At 43.9% G+C, this 19,792-nt stretch overlaps 1 protein-coding gene across 50 annotated transcripts in view; it reads right to left on the reverse strand.

Moving 5' to 3' along the window:
- The window catches only part of ttn.2 (titin, tandem duplicate 2), a 178,736-nt gene that overhangs the window by 24,206 nt on the left and 134,738 nt on the right, over positions 1–19,792 (reverse strand). For all 50 annotated transcript variants that reach the window (XM_063213163.1, XM_063213153.1, XM_063213196.1 and 47 more), the window contains 6 exons: positions 2,445–19,553; positions 2,023–2,319; positions 1,315–1,902; positions 910–1,212; positions 483–779; positions 75–362 (listed from right to left, as the gene is read on the reverse strand). In XM_063213163.1, coding sequence (XP_063069233.1) covers positions 75–362; positions 483–779; positions 910–1,212; positions 1,315–1,902; positions 2,023–2,319; positions 2,445–19,553 — 18,882 coding nt within the window. The remainder of the gene's footprint in view (positions 1–74; positions 363–482; positions 780–909; positions 1,213–1,314; positions 1,903–2,022; positions 2,320–2,444; positions 19,554–19,792) is intronic.

Genomic DNA, 19,792 nt, shown 5'->3' on the forward strand with positions numbered 1-19,792 from the left:
CTCTTTAGTGTGTTACTTTTCAGGCATTGGCAATCAATGAATAGTGGGTGGCATACTGCAGTTAATATTATTACCTTGAATCTGCACTCTGATGGAAGCATATGCTGTTCCCAGAGAATTCTTTATCTTGAGATCATATGTTCCAGCATTATGGCGAGTCACATCCCTCATGATGAGACTTGTTGACTCGAAAGTGTGCTTCATTGTTATTTGGGCACTGGCTTCCAGTTCTTTGCCATCTTTGAACCATTCAATTGTTGGCTGAGGCTTTGCAATAATGCCAACCTTAAGCTCTACAGTGGCTCCTGCCCTTTGTTTCACTACTTCCATATATTCTTGGGGCAATTCGATTTCAGGAGCACCTAGATAATGAATGTATGAAAACAATTCAACAATAAATTAGAGGTTTGTAACAGTGTTAACAGAAATGTTATATTATAGTATACACAATTAATAAAATATAATATTGAAATCAGTCTTACCAAATGTGTCGATACATGTAACTGGCCCAACAACACCTGAGGGATTGCTGATTGAACCAACTGCATTCTTGGCCATGACTCTGAATTCGTAGGACTCATCCTGAGTTAGGCCTTGGACAGTGAACTTGCAACTCGATACATTTGCCAAGTTTGCTTTAGTCCATCTAGTGCTTTGTGCATCTCTCTTTTCAACAATGTACCCAGTAATCTTGCTGCCACCATCATAAGAAGGCTTATGCCAAGCCACAGTTATGGAGCTCTTTGTTATGTCTGTAACACGGACGTCAGTTGGTGGCTCTGAGGAAAAAAAGTCATAAAACACATCAGCACAGTGCTTAGTAAGTTGAATTTGGTATTAATTGCCCATTAACATTTCATACGTTGTACGCTAAAAAAATAAGGTACATGTTAGTCAAATAATATTTACCACAAGCGTCAATTGCCAAAACAGCGTCTGATATCTTGCTGAATTCACCAATGCCGGCCGCATTTTCAGCAGCAACCTTGAACTCATAGATTAGGCCAGGGTTGATGTTGGTAACCTTGAAGTGATTGGCACGGATAACAGTGTTGTTGACCCTCAGCCACAAAATGCTGTTCTTGTCCTTCATCTGAAGGTGGTATCCGAACACATGGCTTCCTCCATCAGATGCAGGCTGTTTCCAGGTAACGGTAATAGTCTCTCTTGTGACATGTGAAATGATAGGGGCAGCAGGTGCTTCAGGAAGAGCTGTAAAACAGATGACAGGCGGTTAGGAAAAAGCAGCTTTGCAACATTTTGTATTCTATATTCAAGCATCAATAAAAAGGTTGACACCAAAGCACTACTTACTGTAAGGCAGATTCACAGTGATAGGAGGAGAGTCAAGGTGTTCACTGATGCCAAGTCGGTTCTCAGCTCGGACTCTGAACTGATACTCAATTCCACTTTTCAGTTTCATGATCTTAATTGTGCATCTTGCAACTGCGGATGACACGTCAACCCAATTAGCAGTGGTTGTCTCACGTTTTTGAACAATGTAGTTTGTGATTGGGCTGCCGCCATCATAAGTAGGTTGAAGCCATTTCAGGCTAACGCTGTCTTCTGTGGCATCAAAGAACTCAATAGGTCCAAGTGGAATGCTTGGCCTGTCAAGGACCACAATATTGACAAAGGACTTTGTGGTTCCACTTGAGTTTGAAGCAGTGATGTTGTATCTTCCTGCATCACGGGCAATACTGTCCCGCAGTGTGATGAGGAGGCTATCTGTAGTAACTTCATAATTGAATCTCATAGTTGATTTTAGCACAACATCATCCTTGGTAAGGGTCACCTTTGGCGCTGGTTTACCAGTCAGTGGGATCTCAACCTTGAGGTTTGATCTAGCCTTGACATAAACCGTATTGTGTGGGAAGTCCTTCATGTTGATCTCTGGGGCCTCTGTGTATAAAACAGAAAAGAATGAACATTATTCGTACAAATACGAGTTGTTTGCATACAATAATGAAACGTATATTATAAAGATATGCTTTGAATATAATCCTTTGTATCATTACTAACCCAGCTGATCTTTCACAAGGACAGGCTGGAACATATCCTTTGCATCGCTCATGCCAGCCTGGTTTTGTGCACGGACTCTGAAGAAGTACTCAGTACCTTCTCTGAGACCACTTACGACGAGATGGGCAGCTTTGGTAACACCACATCTGACCCATTTCCCATTTCCCTTTTCCAGTGTCTCTACAATGTATCCAGTGATTCGACTTCCTCCATCGTGTTCTGATTTGACCCATGCAAGGGCAACGCTGTCCTTGGTGACTTCAGTGACCCCAAGTTTTGGTGGTGGGCTTGGTTTTTCTAGTTATAGATTAAAAACATAAATCAATACAATATATCTGGTATTTGTTTTGGTTAGGCTTGTATTAATGTAAGAGAAATTAATAAAACATTTTTGTTTTTAAACGTACAAATAAGTGCCTTACCAGACATTTTAGCTCCATCCTTGGTCTCAGATGGTACTCCAGCGCCATACTCATTTTCACCAATGATTCTGAAATAGTAGATATTTCCCTCTTGCAGTCCAGCCACCTTGTGTGTCATTCTTGGGCAATTGTCTGTGAGTCTAGTCCATCCCTTCTTGCTGGCCTCTCTGATATCAACGAGGTAGTTCTTCACAGGACCGCCACCTTCATTGTCAGGTGTGTCCCATGTAACAGTTAGAGAGTTTTTGGTAATGTCTTTGAATTCAATGTTCTTTGGTGGGCCAGGGGAGTCAAGAACTTTAACATTCAGGTTCAGTGTTGCTGATCCTGCCACATTTTGTAGTGTCACCATATATTTTCCAGAATCATTTCTTGTTGCTTGTTCAACTGTGATAGATGTGCATGTGTCTGTGGTATCAATGCTTGCACGAACTCTAAGGTCAACATCTGTCTTGGTCCACATCACATGAGGGACTGGTTTGCCTTTGAATGGTACTCTTAGTGTAAATGAGCTACCGTCTTTCACAACCAATGTTTTCCTCATTTCATTACCAATGAGGAAAATAGGTTCATCCTCTTTCTCTCTAGCAATTGTTGGATCTGTTGGTTGGCTCTGCTCGCTCAATCCAATCTTGTTAATGGACCTAACTACGAAAATGTACTCAACTCCAAAGGTAAGTCCCACAACAGTAAACTCTGTGTTCTGTGTGTTTGAAACACCAATAGTCCAGTCATCTTCATTGTGTGTTGATGTTGGCTGGTATTCAACACGGTAGCCTGTGATTGGAGATCCACCATCAAACAATGGCTTGTTCCAGGCAAGAGTCATTGTAGTTTTGGTTGAGTCAATAATTTTGGGTTTAGCTGGAGGAGATGGATTGAACAATGGATCCTCTGCTTTAATCAGTGGGCAGGGTATGCTTGGGAGACTCAAGCCTGCAGCATTCTCAGCAGAGACACGATACTCATATTCTGCGCCTGCGCGTAGATTGGCTGCTTTGACTCTTAAGTCATACACTTGTTTTTTGTTCACACGAACCCAGCGCAAGCCGGTTTTCTCACGTCTCTCAATCACATAGCCAGAAATACTGCTTCCTCCATCTTCCTCTGGTCTCTCCCAGCAAATTGTCATGGCTCCACTTGTGACACTTGTCACTTGAACATTCGTTGGTGAACTTGCCACTGTGAATGGATCCCTTGCCTTGGCAGCGTCACTTTCCAAAGCCTCACCATCTCCATACTTGTTTACGCCTCTGACTCTGAAGATATACTCATTTCCTTTCAATAATTTTGTTACTTTACATGTTAGAGCTTTCAGGTCTGAGTAAACCAATGTCCAAGCCAGACGACTTGTTTCACGTTTCTCCACAATGAAATGTTTCACTTCTGCACCACCATTTTCTTGAGGAAGCCCCCATGTAAGTGTGCATTTCTCTGCAGTCATGCCAGTAACAGCCAATGGTCCTGCACATGGGCCAGGGCGATCAAGTACCTTACAGTTTATTGCTATGGATCTAGTGCCAGCAACATTCTGTAGGGTCAGGAGATATTGTCCAGAATCCCTTCTGATACTCTCTGAAACGACCAATTTTGTTGAACAATGTGTTGAGGAAATCTCAAATCTAGCCTTAGCTTCGATTTCTTTTCCATCCTTTGCCCATGATATGACTGGGATGGGGCGACCGGTGAAACTGGCTTCAAGTTGCAGAGTTTCTCCTGCTTTCACAACCATCAGTGACCTATATTTCTCGTCAAGTTCGATGCATGGTGCGTCAACGTCATCTTTAGCAGTGATAGATCCAGTGCCCTTAGATGGCTCACTGAGTATCCCTGCAGCATTCCTGGCAATTACATGGAAGTCATAGCTCACGTCCTCTGTAAGGCCTGTCACATCGAAGTATGTGTCTTGGAGATTTGTGAAATTGCATTTGAGCCAGCGTCCGTCTGGCAATTCCCTGCGCTCCACAATGTAACCAGTCACCATAGCCCCACCATTGTACTCAGGTGGTGTCCATGACAGGGACACAGATGTTCTTGTGATGTTGATGACCTCAGGCTGACTTGGTGGATCACATGGGTCTCTAGCAGCAACAGGCTCACAGGGTTTAGTGGAAGGACCAATGCCGGCAGCATTCTCAGCGTAGACACGGTACTGGTATGACAAACCTTCTTCAATACCAGTCACCTTAAACTGACGTTCAGCAATGAGACCTCTGCTCAATTTTGTCCATAGAATACTGCTATGCTCTTTGCCTTCCAAGTGATATCCAATAATGTGACTACCACCATCGCTTGCAGGTGCACCCCATGTGACTAACATGCCTGACTTGGTTGCATGAGCAACTTCGACATTGGTTGGAGGACCAGGTGCTGTAAAGGGATATTGTGCTACAACAGATGTAGAATCCACTGCATGACTCTTGCCATAACGATTTTCTGCAGCAACACGGAACTGATATTCGTTTCCTTGTGTCAAACGGGGCACCTTTATTGAATTTCTGGCCACGGTGGCTGATACTATTTGCCAGTTTGTAGTAGTAGTATCTCTCTTTTCAACAACATAGTTGTTAATCTGGCAACCACCGGTATATGTTGGTGGGTCCCATGAGAGTAACACAAAGTCAGCACTGATTTCATCAAATTTGATTTCACCAGGTGGACCTGGTTTATCCAGGATAACGACTGAAATATTAGCTGACTTGCTGCCAATGGCATTTGTCAGTGTGATTTCATATCTTCCTTTGTCCTCTTTTGTGGCCTCTTTGATTGTTATTTTGGATGATGTGGCAGATGATATAACATTCACACGGGTTGTCTGTTTGAGTGCTTGGCCATCCTTTTTCCATGAGACCTCTGGCTGGGGTCTGCCTCTAAATGGTACATCAATTTTGAGGTCATCACCAGCCTTAACACTGAAAGTGTTGAAAAGCAGGTTTATGGTTGGGACAGCTGTAATGTCCTTTGCAACCACAGGAGCACCAAGGGGTTTGGGATCACTCTTGCCTTTGTCATTTACAGCTGTGATTTTGAATGAATACTCCTCTCCTGCAGTTAGTCCTTCAATTACTGCCTCCAGTGCTTTCACTGTGGCAACTACAGTCCAACTATCTGCTCCAGTGGGAAGCATTTCAATAACATAGCCTGTAACTTTACTGCCTCCATCATGGTCTGGTTTTTCCCATGCCAGAGTTGCAGTGTGACGAGTGATATCAACAAGTGTGACCTTGCCGGGAGGCATGGGTGCTTGTGAGACTTTGATTGGCTCAGGGGTTACTGCTGCTAAGCCAACACCAAGCTCGTTCACAGCCACAACACGGAAGAAGTAAAGACCTCCCTGCTGAAGATCAGAGACGAGGACAGAATTTCTTACACAGTTATTTGTTACACTTGTAAATGTCATCCTTGAAGATTCCTTCTTCTCTACCATGTAATGGGTAATCTTGGCTCCACCATCAATGAGAGGTGGGTCCCAGCAGAGTTGCACAGAATCTCTCTTGATATCTTTGACCATAAAGTTTTCAGGTGCACTGGGTGAATCCAGTACTCTCACATTGATGAAGGCTGATTTTGAACCGCTGTTGTTTACAAGAGTAAGGACATATTTACCAGTGTCAAATCTGTCAACATTGTCAATGACAAGCATGGTGTAGGAGCTGGTAACTTCAATTTGAGCACGTTCTGTCAGTTTGCCATCAGCCTTGCTCCACTTGACCTCAGGTTCAGGTTTTCCCCTGATGGTGACAAACAGCCTCAATGATGCACTTGCACGGACATTGATCATCTTTCTAAGGTCTGCATCCAATTCAATTTCAGGGGCCTCAAGTTTTTCTGCTGCAACCACAGGAGCAGGAAGTTCAATGGCCTCTCCCACTCCTTCAATATTCATAGCAGAGATACGGAAATTGTACTCTGCATTCTCTCTTAGTTTCTTTACTGTATATTTAGGTGCTGGAGCACCTGAGGGTGGGGTGGAAATATTCCATTCATCCTCAGATACTTCTTTATATTCAACCATGTATCCAGAAACTGATGCACCACCATCATAAATAGGCCTGCTCCATGCCAGGGACACAGAGCTGCTTGAGTGGTCAGTTACCTTGGGGTTGCTTGGAGCAGCTGGTGGGTAAGTTGCATCAATGGCTTTGAAATATTCTGATGGCTTACTTGGTGTACCAACACCAGCTGCATTCTCAGCAGATACTCTGAATTCATAGGAATGTCCTTCATTTAATCCAGCGACCCTGAAACGCAGATCTGTTAGTCGCTTACGGTTGCACTTCGTCCAGCGGACACCTTCCTTGTCACGTTTTTCCAGGACAAAGCCATCAATCTTTGAACCTCCATCATCCTCTGGGCGTTCCCATGTCACGACTATTGTATCCCTTGTTATAGAACTTGCCTCAGGTGTTGAAGGTGCACCAGGCGTCTTGAATGGGTTGCGTGCAAGCACAGGATCAGATTCCAATGGCTCTCCAACTCCATATTTGTTCACTCCTGTCACTCTGAAGATGTACTCATTGCCAGGCAGGAGTTTTGTCACTTTGAAACTGATGGCTTCTATTCTTGGCTCCACAACGGTCCAAGACAAGCGACTGGTCTCTCTCTTCTCAATAATGTAATGAGAAACACTTGCACCACCATCGTGTGGTGGATGGTCCCAGTGGAGATAACACTTCTCTGCTGTGACACCCGTTACTCTTAGAGGACCCAGAGGAGGTCCAGGTCTGTCGAGGACTTTAACATTGACTGGAACAGATTTTGTGCCTCCAACATTAGTGAGCTTCAGCTCAAAGTGTCCACCATCTACTCTAATGCACTCCTTAACTGTGAGAATACTGCGTTGTAAAGTTGTACTGATTTCCACTCTTGGTGTAGCATTATCTACCTCCTTGTCATCTCTTGTCCAAGTGACTTCTGGAACAGGTTTTCCAGTAATTTCAGCATCAAGTGAAAATGTATCCCCAGCATGGACAACTATTGGAGTTGTATCTATTGTTATGGTGGGTGCCTCAATTTCATCTGTAGCTGTGATGGGTCCAGTGCTTTCTGATGGTTTGCTAAGAGTGCCAGCTGCATTTCTCGCTATTACTCTGAATTCATACACAGCCTCTGCTGTGGCAGACGAGTATGTGAACTGAGTGTCAGAAACATTAGCGAAACTTGCCTTCATCCAGCGATGGTCAGGTTCCTTCTTCCTCTCAACAATGTATCCAGTGATTACACTACCACCATCATATTGTGGCCTTGTCCACTTGAGTGTGATATGCTTTCTTGTAATATCAATAGCTTCGGGTGCACCAGGGGGATCACAAGGATCACGAGCAACTGTGATCTCAGAGATTTTGCTGGCGGCACTAAGTCCAGCAATATTTTCAGCATAAACCCTATATTCATACTCAATGCCTTCCTCAAGACCATCACTCCTCAGTCTTGTATCGGGGATCAAAAGTTTGTTCAACTTGGTCCACAGAATGCTGTTTTTCTCTTTGCGTTCCAGATGATACCCAAGAACCGGGCTACCTCCGTTGTTAGCAGGGGGCTTCCATTCAATAACCATGTGGTCCCTTGTGACTGATGTGATTACTGGAGCATTAGGAGGTGATGGCTCAGTGAAGGGGTATTGTACAAGAACAGTGCTTGAATCTATGGCATGACTCTTTCCATATCTGTTTTCAGAAGAAACTCTAAACTGATACTCGGTACCTGTTTTCAGCTTGGTTACTTTAATTGTTGTACGTGCAATAGTTGCAGATACAATCTGCCAGTTGGTGGTGGTTGTGTCACGTTTTTCCACAATGTAATTATTGATTTGACAACCACCTGTGTATAAAGGAGGCTCCCAAGACAGGTCGACAAAAGTAGCACTGACATCCTCAATTTTTATTGGTCCAACGGGGGGATCAGGCTTATCAAGAATTATTATTCCCAGTTCCTCTGTAACTGTTCCTACTGTGTTAGCAGCTGTGACCGTGTATTTACCAGAGTCGTCTCTGGTAGCATCTTTGAGGTGAAGGACAGTAGCCGTTGCCGAGGAGTCGACATTTAGTCTGGTTGTTTCTTTAAGTGTGTGTCCATCTTTAGCCCATGTGATAGTTGCAACTGGACGGCCAGACACTGGTATTTCAATCTTCAAATCCTGACCAACCAGAACACTGAACGTGTTCTGAGCCATCTTGAGGAAGGGTGCTACAGTGATATCCTTAATTACCACAGGAGCAAGTAATGGTCTTGGATCACTTCTTCCTTTCTCATTGAAGGCTACAACTCTGAAGAGGTATTCCTGGCCTGTTTGTAGGCCAGTGAGTGTTCCTTCACAAGATTTGGTTGTGACTGCCACAATCCATTCTTCAGATCCAGTGGGTTGCATTTCAATGTGGTATCCTTGAATCCTACTGCCACCATCATAATCAGGTTTTTCCCACGATAGTGAGGCTGTAGTCTTTGTGACATCTCTAAGGGTGACTTTGCCAACAGGCAGAGGGATGTCTGCTGTCTTGACGGCATCTTCTGTTTCAGCAGGCAGGCCAACTCCAAATTCATTCTCAGCCCTTACTCTGAAATAGTAAATACCACCCGCAACAAGATCCCCAATTCGAATACTGGTCTTGCTGCACTTGGTGGTGATGTTAGTATAACCCGGTTGGGTTGAGTCACGTTTGTCAATAACATAATTTTTTATTTTCGCGCCACCATCAATTGCTGGGGGCTCCCATGTAAGGGTGAGATAGTTTCTTGTTACATCCTTCATACCAAGATTCATTGGTGGTCCTGGAGTGTCCAGAACTTTAACATTTATGAATGCAGACTTGGTACCACTATTATTTTCCAGATTTAATGTATACTTTCCAGCATCATTTCTGTCAACGAGGTCAAGGGACACAACTGTGTAATCATGAGCTTTTTCAACTGTTGCCCTTTCAGGAAGGTCCCCTTCATCTTTGGTCCAGTTAATTTCTGGCGCAGGACGTCCTTTGAAGGGTACCGTGAATTTCAGAGATCCTCCAGCACGAACAACGATGCCCTTCCTTAGATCTCCATCGAGCTCAATTTCTGGTGCATGCATGTTGTCCATAGGCTTGACTGTTCCAGGTAGGTCAACTGGTTCACCAACTCCTTCTTTGTTAATAGCACATACCCTGACCTTATATTCCTGGTGTTCAATGAGCTTTGTAATGGTAAATTTAGTGGCACTCAATCCCATTGGTGGTGTACAGATGACCCATTCCTCCTCATCTACTTTGCAGATCTCCACGGAATATCCCTGGATGTCACAGCCACCATCATAGATTGGCCTGCCCCATGCCAAGGATACAGAATTTTTGGTAGTATCAAGAACACAAAGATTTGTGGGAGGACCAGAATTAAACGTTGGGTCACAGGCCTTGTAATAACAAGTTGCAGGGCTTGGTTTCCCAGGTCCAGCTGCATTTTCTGATGAGAGCCTAAATTCATACTCATGATCTTCTGTAAGTCCTGTCACTCTGAAACGCAGATCTGTTACCCTACGTTTATTGCATTTTGTCCACCTGACTCCAGCTCTGTCTCTCTTCTCAACGATATACCCAGAGATTTCACTGCCACCATTATTCTCTGAACGGCTCCAGCACACAGTCATCGAATCTCTTGAGATGTTAGTGATTTCAATATCCGTAGGTGGATCAGGAGCAACAAATGGATTCCTCATAATAACCGGATCAGATTCAAGAGGCTCACCTTCACCATACTTGTTCACAGCCATGACACGGAAAATGTATTCATTTCCTTGGAGAAGCTTTGTAACTTTGAACATAGTTGCACCACATTCAGCATTCACTACAGTCCATGCAAGGCGGCTGGTTTCTCTCTTTTGGATGACATAGTGTGAAATGCTTGCGCCACCATCATGGGCTGGAGGAAGCCAAGACAGTGAACATTTTTCACAGGTCACACCAGAGACAGTCAGGGGTCCTTTAGAAGGCCCTGGTCTGTCTAGCACTTTCACATTGAATGAAGCAGATGTGGTTCCAGCAACATTGGTGAGAAGAAGAGTGTATTGTCCACCATCTATTCTAATGACATCCTTGACAATGAGCACTGCCTTGAAGTCTGTGTTCTTGGTTTCACATCTAGCTGACATTTCAACTTCCACACCATCCTTGAACCACTGAACTGTTGGCAGTGGCTTTCCTTGTATATCAGCCTCGAGTGTAAACACTTCACCTGCATTTACAACCAAAATTTGAGCAAATTTGTTGTCCATTTCATATGTTGGTGGTTCCACTTCATCCTTTGCTGTGATAGACCCAGTGCTCTCTGATGGTTTGCTGACAGCACCAGCTGCATTTCTGGCAATGACCCTGAAGTCATACTTCGAGTCTTCCTGCAGCCCTTCAACAGAGAACTCTAAGTCTGTCACATTTGCGAAACTTGCCTTCATCCAGCGACCATCTGGAAGATTTCGTTTCTCCACTGTGTACCCAGTGATCCTGATGCCAGCATCATATTCTGGAGGAGTCCAGCGTAATCTCACGGTGTGCCTAGTTACGACTATTGCTGCAGGTTTACCTGGTGGATCACATGGGTCACGTGCTACACAGCCCTCTGAAACTTTGCTGCATTGACCAATACCAACAAGGTTCTCAGCATATACTCTGTATTCATATTCAATTCCCTCTTCCAAAGGTGATGTTTTGTATCTGGTATCTTGGATGAGAGTCTTGTTTACCTTTGTCCACAAAATGCTGTTCTTTTCCTTTCTTTCAAGATGATAGCCAAGAATAACACTACCACCATCTGAGATTGGCTTGTGCCACTCCACAGCCATTGATTCCTTTGTGTGTGCAGACACATATGGGGTTCCTGGAGGTCCAGGCTCCTTGAATGGGTACTGGGCAACGACAGGCTCAGAATCAATAGCATGACTCTTACCATATCTGTTTTCAGAATAGATTCTGAACTGATATTCAGCACCAGTTTTCAGATTTCCTACTTTAAGTGTTGTTCTTGCAACAGTGGCAGACACTGTAACCCAGTTTACAGTTGTTGTATCTCTCTTTTCAACGACATAGTTAGAAATTTGACAACCTCCAGTGTACTCTGGTGGTTCCCATGATAAGGTCATACTTTCAGCACTGACATCCTCTATCTTTACTGGACCTGTTGGTGGACCAGGTTTGTCAAGTGTAATAACTTCAATACTGGCCTCAGCCTTTCCAAGATTATTTTCCACAGCAATGCTGTACATGCCGCCATCATCTCTGGTTGCATCCTTAAGGGTGAAAGTGGTTTGGCGTGCAGTGTCTGCAACATTGACTCTTGTGGTTTGTTTTAGAACTGCTCCATCTTTAGTCCAAGTGATGGTTGGTTTGGGGTGACCAGCAATTGGAACTTCTACCTTCAGATCATAACCAACTTGTACACTGTAGGTGCTGAATCTAGGACGAACTGTGGGAAGAATAGCCAAATCCTTTGCTTCAACAAAACTACCAAGGACTCTGGGATCACTCTTTCCTTTGTCGTTAACGGCAATGACTCTGAATGTATATGATTGCCCATGGGCTAAATTACTAACTACAGTTTCAAGTGCCTTTACTTGTGCACACGAGGACCATTTTTCATCATCCTTAACTTGCATCTCAACTTCATAGTGGCTTATCTTGCTACCTCCATCATGATCTGGTTTTTCCCAAGCAAGGGAAATAGTCTTTCTTGTCACATCCAAAACTGTCATGCGACCAGGTGGCTGTGGGACTTCTGAGATCTTGATAGGCTCTGCAGTTTCAGCCGCTATTCCAAGGCCATGCTCATTTTCAGCAAGAACTCTGAAGAAGAAGAGACCACCCTCTCTGAGCTGATCAATTCTCCATGTCATCTTATTGCAAGTTACAACTGGTGAGTAGGCCTTTCTTGTGGTCTCCTTCATCTCCACGTGGTAATTCTTAATCTTAGCACCACCATCCAAAGAAGGAGGCTCCCAAGTAAGAGTAATGGAATTTCTGGTAATCTCTTTTATAGTGAAGTTCTGTGGAGCACTAGGTGTGTCAAGCACTCTCACACTTATAAAGGCAGATTTTACTCCACTTGCATTCTCAGCTGTTACTGTGTATTTTCCACTGTCAAATCTACCAACCCCTTCAATCACAAGTGAAGTGTAGCTGCTTGTTGTATCGATTTGAGCTGAGTCGTTCAGGTCACCATCAGCTTTTCCCCATTTGACTTCAGGGGCAGGACGTCCTCTGATTGGAACAAACAATCTCAGGGTGCTTCCAGCTCTGATATTTATCATTTTCCTGAGGTCAGCATCAATATCAAGATCTGGTGCCTCTAGTTTTTCCTCCAAGAGGACAGGTGCTGGAAGATCAGCAGGTTCACCAATACCCATTTTATTAATAGCACAAATTCTGAATTTGTACTCATGTTTTTCCAGAAGTTTCTTCACTGTAAAGCTAGTGGTAGTAACCCCTGTTGGTGGAGTGCATATTGTCCATTCATCGTGAGCCGAGCAGTCCACAGCTTCCACAATGTATGCTTGAACATCACAACCACCATCATAGATAGGTTTGCCCCATGAAAGAGTAACAGTTGATCTTGAAGTATCACTTACTTTGGGATTATTTGGAGGGCCTGGTTTGAAAATGGGATCCAGTGCCTTTTCATAAGGAGTTGGTTTACTAGGTTCTCCAACACCGGCTGCATTTTCAGCGGAAACCCTGAATTCATAGCTACGGCTCTCAGTCAGATTCGCTACTCTGAAGCGGAGTTCACTAATAACACGCTTGTTGCATCTTGTCCAGCGCACTCCTTCCTTATCTCGTTTTTCAATGACAAATCCACTTATTGGATTGCCACCATCAATAGTTGGCCTTTCCCAGGTGATTACCATAGAGTCTTTTGTGACAGTTGAAACTTCAACATCTGTTGGTGCACCTGGCTTAACAAATGGATTGGTTGCAATCACTGGTTCTGATTCAAGGGGCTCACCGACTCCATACTTGTTTACTGGAATCACTCTGAATATGTATTCATTTCCAGGGAGAAGCTTTGTAATCTTCAGATTAAGGGTTTGGACTTTAGATTCCACTCTGGTCCAGACTAATCTGCTTGTCTCTCTTCTCTCAACCATGTAGTGTGATATATCAGCACCTCCATCTTGCAGTGGGGATTTCCAAGCAATGCAACATTTTTCACTTGTCACTCCATAGATTGAAATTGGTCCATCAGGTGGGCCAGGTCTATCTAAGACTTTAACATTGATGTTCACAGCTTTCTCTCCACCAACATTCTTCAGGAGGAGTGTGTACTGTCCTCCATCGACACGAATGGCTTCCTTTCCACTCAGAGAAGCTGTTAATGCAGTGTTCTTAATCTCAAGACGTGCAGCATCTTTGATCTCTTCACCACCCTTCAGCCAGTGAATTGAGGGCACAGGTTTGCCTTTAACACCAGCATCAATTCTGAAACATTCTCCAGCATTAACCACAAGAACACTGGAGTATTTAGAGTCAATGTCTATCTCAGGTGGTTCAACTTCATCCTTAGCAGTAATTTCTCCTGTGCTTGCAGAGGGCACACTGGACACTCCAGCAGCATTTCTTGCAATAACACGGAATTCATAAACTTGGTCCTCAACAAGCCCTGTCACCACAAACTCTGTTTCAATGATGTTTGTGAAGCTGGCTTTCATCCAGCGGCCACTAGGACACTCTCTCTTCTCAACTAAGTATCCAGTGATTCTGCTACCACCATCAAGTTCTGGCTTAGTCCATCTGAGGGTGATGGCACCTCTGGTCACAATTACTGCCTCGGGCTTGCCAGGGGGGTCACAAGGATCTCTGGCAACTTGTAATTCTGACACTTTGCTGACTTTGCTGACTCCAGCCATATTTTCTGCATACACCCTGAATTCATATTCAATGCCCTCTTCTAGGCCTGCAACTTTGAGTTTGGTTTCAGGAATTACTAGTTTGTTTTGTTTGGCCCAAAGGATGCTGTTTCTTTCCTTAAGCTCAAGATGATAGCCAAGAATCTTGCTTCCTCCATCACTAGCTGGTTTGTCCCATACAACAAGCATGCTTTCCTTTGTTGCTGCCTGTACAGTGGGAGTGCCAGGGGCATTTGGTACATCAAATGGATATTGTGCTATCACTGCCTCAGAAGGAAGTGAGGAGCTCTTTCCGTACCTGTTCTCTGAAGCAATTCTAAATTGATATTCACATCCAGTCTTAAGCCTAGCTGCTTTAATTGTAGTTCTTGCTACAGTTGCAGACACAATCTGCCAATTGGTTGTTGATGTGTCCCTCTTTTCAACAATGTAATTATTGATTGAGCAGCCACCGTCATACTCTGGAGGTTCCCATGTCAATGTCATGCTGTCAGCTGTGATTTCATCAATCTTGATGGGTCCAGTTGGAGGACCAGGTTTGTCAAGAATAAGAACAGAAATATCTTGTGAGGCCTCTCCAGCTGTGTTTACAAGTTTGACTGTGTAACTGCCAACATCATCTCTTGTGGCCTCCTTGATAACAAGATATAAGTGTCCGCTAGTAATGTCTGAATTAACTCTTGTAGTTTCCTTCAGAGCAACACCATCTTTGAACCAGGCGACAGATGCCTTTGGTTGAGCTGCATATGGTACATCAACTTTAAGGTCATCGCCAGCCAACACACTGAATGTGCTGAATGAAAGCTTGAATGTTGGTGGTATGATGGTATCTTTTGCTACTACAGGGACACCGAGCATGCGAGCATCACTTGTTCCTTTCTCATTGGTTGCTGAAACACGGAAAGAGTACTCTTCCCCCTGGGTTAATCCCTCCACAACAGCGTGTGTTACTTTAACAATTGTGCACTGTGACCATGTTTCACTGCCCTTTCCTTGCATCTCAACAATGTATCCTGTTATGCGGCTACCTCCGTCATGATCAGGCTTTTCCCAAGATAAGGCTACAGTGCTGCCTGTTACCTCTTTGAGTGTTACTTTGCCGGGTGGCAGTGGTTTTTCAGAGATCTTTATAGACTCCGGAGTTTCTGCAGGTAGACCAACACCGTATTCATTTTCTGCCAGAACTCTGAAGAAATAGTGGCAACCCTCCGTCAGCTCTCCAACTCTAAAACTAGTCTTGGGGCAGCCTGAAGCTACTGTAGAGTATGCTTTCCTTGTTGACTCACGCTTTTCCACAATGTAGTGTCTAGTTCTGGATCCACCATCAATAATGGGAGGGTCCCATATAAGGGAGACGGAATCCTTTGTGATCTCCTTAATTGCAAAGTTTTGAGGGGGACCAGGCGTATCCAGCACTCTGACATTCACATATGCTGTTTTGACCCCACCAGCATTCTCCACCGTTAACATGTATTTTCCACTGTCAAAACGGTCAACATTTTCAACCATAACTGATGTAAATGATGGTGCGGTTTCAATATTGGCTCTTTCCAATGGCTCACCATTCTCTCTTGACCACCTGATCTCAGGTGCTGGTCTACCTCTAATAGGAACAAACAGTCTGAGTGTTCCACAGGCACGGATGCAAACAATCTTTCTGAGCTCAGCCCCAAGCTCAATTTCAGGAGCAATCAAGCGGTCTTCTGCTTTTGGTGTTCCTGGCACCGATGCAGGCTCACCAACTCCCTCATTGTTAAGTGCTGCGATATTGATTTTATATTCCTGGTTTTCCTTAAGGCCAGTAATTGTAAATGACGTAGCAGTTAATCCTTTTCGTGGAGTGACAATTGTCCATTCATCTTCCTCAGGTAAGCAGGTCTCCACCGTGTATCCTGTAATGTCTGAGCCACCATCATAGACCGGTTTATTCCATGCAAGTGTTATAGAAGACTTTGTTGTGTCCAATACTCTTGGATTACCGACAGGTCCAGGTGAGAAAACTGTATCACATGCCAAATAGAAAGGACTTTCTGGACTTGGCAAACTCAAACCTGCAGCATTCTCTGCCAAAACTCTGAACTCATATTCATGGCCCGGAGTAAGTCCAGAGACCTTGAATCGTAGGTCACTCACAGTCCTCTTGTTGCATTTGACCCAACGAAGACCAGTCTTGTCTCTTCTTTCAACAACATAGGTAGAAATGCTACTTCCACCATTATGTTCTGGGTGCCCCCAGCAGACAACCATTGAGTCTCTGGTAATGGTGGTCACTTCTGGTTGTTGTGGAGGATCAGATGGCACATATGGATTGGTTGCGAGCGTTGGAACTGATTCAATGGGTTCTCCGACTCCGTGCTTGTTGACAGCCATGACTCTGAAAATGTACTCATTGCCTTTTAGAAGTTTCAGCACCTTGAAACGATTCACCTTCAGATCTGATGCCACATTTGTCCATGCAAGTCTACTGGTTTCACGTTTCTCAATTATGTAGTGCTCTATCTTGGCACCCCCATCATGTGAAGGTGGTGACCAGGTCAAGACACATTTATCAATGGTTACATGACTAACTTCAAGGCTATCAGGAGGCCCTGGTCTGTCGAGAACTTTCACATTGAACACCTGCTTTGCAAACCCACCAGGGTTACTGGCGGTGAGGACAAATGTGCCTCCATCTCTTCTCAAAGAGTCTTTACTTATCAGTGTTGTGGCAAAATCTGTGCTCTTTATTTCTATTTTTGCTGTGTCTTCCAACTCTTTCCCATCTTTGCTCCAGGCTAAGGATGGTATGGGTCTGCCTGTTACAGTGGCAGGGAGTGTGAAAACGTCTCCTGCTCTTACAACAATCAAATTACTATAAATAGCGTCAACATCAATTTTAGGCTCTTCAATGTCATCTCTACAGATGATGACCTCAGATGTTGGAGATGGCTTGCTGACTGCTCCAGCAGAATTTCTAGCCATAACACGGAATTCATAAGATGCATCTTCTATGAGCCCACTGACAGTGAATGTTGTTTCCAAAATGTTGCTGAAATTGGCTTTTAGCCAGCGGCCATCTGGCAATTGTTTCTTTTCTACTATGTAGCCAGTGATCGAGAAACCACCATCTCCTTCTGGTCTTCCCCAGCGAAGAGTTACTTCATGCCTGGTAACATTAATAGCCAGTGGTTGACTTGGAGGATCAACTGGATCAAGGGCATAGGTCATGTCTGATGGTCTACTTGGTTTACTCAGACCAGCCTGGTTCTCAGCTATTACACGGAACTCATATGGAATTCCATCCACAAGACCTGATGATTTATAGATATTTCCTACAAAAAGAGCCTTGCTGACTCTCTGCCAGAGGATACTGTTTTTCTCCTTTCTCTCAATGTGATAACCCAAAATTGGGCTTCCACCATTAGATTGTGGCTCATTCCAGCTAATAGTCATTGCGTCTTTAGTAAATGCAGTAATCTCAGGTCTTCCTGGCTGTCCTGGAACATCAAATGGATAGGCTGCAACCACCGCCTCTGACACTAAGTAGGGGCCAACACCATACCTGTTTTGAGCTTTGATACGGAATTGGTATTCAATTCCTGTAGTAAGACGGGCAGCTTTAAATGTTGTACGAATTACTGTTGCGGCCACCTCCTTCCATGACGTTCCTGTTGTCTCTCTTTGTTCAACAATGTAGTTGTTTATGGGAACTCCACCATCAATTTCTGGAGCGTCCCAGGAGAATATAGCGTAATCACAAGAAACTTCTTCTATTTTAACTGGTCCTGTTGGGGCTCCAGGAATGTCATGAACTTGTACTGCGATCGTCTCAGTGACTGTTCCAATAATGTTCTTTCCTGTCATGGAGTACTCTCCGCCATCTCTCCTCTTTATCTCTCTGATATTCAAGATCGTTGAAGTTGCTGTGTTGTCAATGTTAATTCTCTGTGTCTGCTTGATTTCATGACCTTCCTTTGTCCATACAACTGCAGGTTTTGGACGGCCAAGCACAGGAATTTCAACCTTCAAGTTATCTCCTGCCCTGATGACCACTGTCTTGTGGTGGACTGATTTCAGGTCAAACTGAGGAGCTGCAGTTTGCTCCTTTATTACAGTTGGACGACTTTCACATGGGTCACTCCTGCCAGACTTGTTGACAGCCATGATTCTGAATGTATATTCTGTGTTTTCAATCAAATCCGTTACTACATAATCAAGAGCTTTGATTGTTGTCACGTGTGTCCATTGATCACCTTCCTTCTGATCAGCCCTCTGAGACTCGATGACGTAGCCAGTTATGATGTTTCCTCCATCTAATTTTGGCTTTGTCCAGGCAAGAGTTGCTGTTTCATTTGTGACATCAGTAACGATCAGGTTGTCTGGAGCAGATGGTGCCTGAGAGGCTCTAAGAGGTTCGGGTGTTTCTGCTGGCTCACCAACACCATATTCATTTTCAGCAGACACTCTGAAGTAGTAGCAGTTTCCTTCTTCAAGACCTGTGTACTTGTAAGCACACTTTTGCCATTCACCAGTGACCAGTGTATAGGCCTTCTTTGTAGCGTCACGCTTCTCAATAATGTAATTTGTAATTTTTGAGCCACCATCAATTATAGGAATCTCCCACTGAAGTGTGATGCTAGTTTTAGTAATTTGTCTTGGCATGAGGTTGACTGGAGGACCAGGAGTATCAATAACTCTGACATTCACAAATCCTGTCTTCTTGCCAGCAACATTTTCCAAAGTTAAGACGTACTTTCCTGCATCATATCTTGTGCAGTCAGGGACTACAACAAGAGTGTATGACTCAGTTGTATCAATGTGTGCTCTTCCTTTAAGGGGCTTATCATCCTTGGTCCAAACCACTTCAGGAGTTGGACGGCCCTTAATTGGTACAAATATGCGGATGGAGCCTCTTGATCGAACCACAAGTGTTTTCCTGAGCTCTGCATCAAGTTCAAAGTCTGGAAGAGACTCACGGTCGACAAGCTCAATCACATCTTCAACTTCACCTGCCTCACCAGTTCCTTCTGAGTTTGTTGCCTTCACTCTGAATTGGTATTTTCCACCAGAAATCAGGTTTGAGACAACAAATTCATTGATCTTCAAGCCTGATACATCTTCAATCCAATCTTCATCTCCTTCACGCCTATGCTCAACAATGTATCCTGTCACATCCAAGCCACCATCATAGAAAGGCCTTCCCCATTTGAATGTTGCTGTATTTTTGGTTGTATCAGCAATTCTTGGGTTTGATGGAGGTCCAGGGGGATCTAAAATAAAATGTAAGAAACCAGATGAGATACAGCCAAATGTAGGGCTTCATTCCATATCTTTTCCCATAGCCATTTATATGGAATTATAAAAGTTGGTCTGATTTTCATCGATTCATCGATGCAATCGATTGCATCGATTCATCGATGCAATAATGCTAAGAGAGTTTTCTTAACCAAATTTAACAACAAAACTGTGCTTGTGCAGATATTAACAACAATATAAAAATGTAAAATTG

This window comes from Engraulis encrasicolus, chromosome 13 (assembly GCF_034702125.1).
Source record: "Engraulis encrasicolus isolate BLACKSEA-1 chromosome 13, IST_EnEncr_1.0, whole genome shotgun sequence".
NCBI lineage: Eukaryota > Metazoa > Chordata > Actinopteri > Clupeiformes > Engraulidae > Engraulis > Engraulis encrasicolus.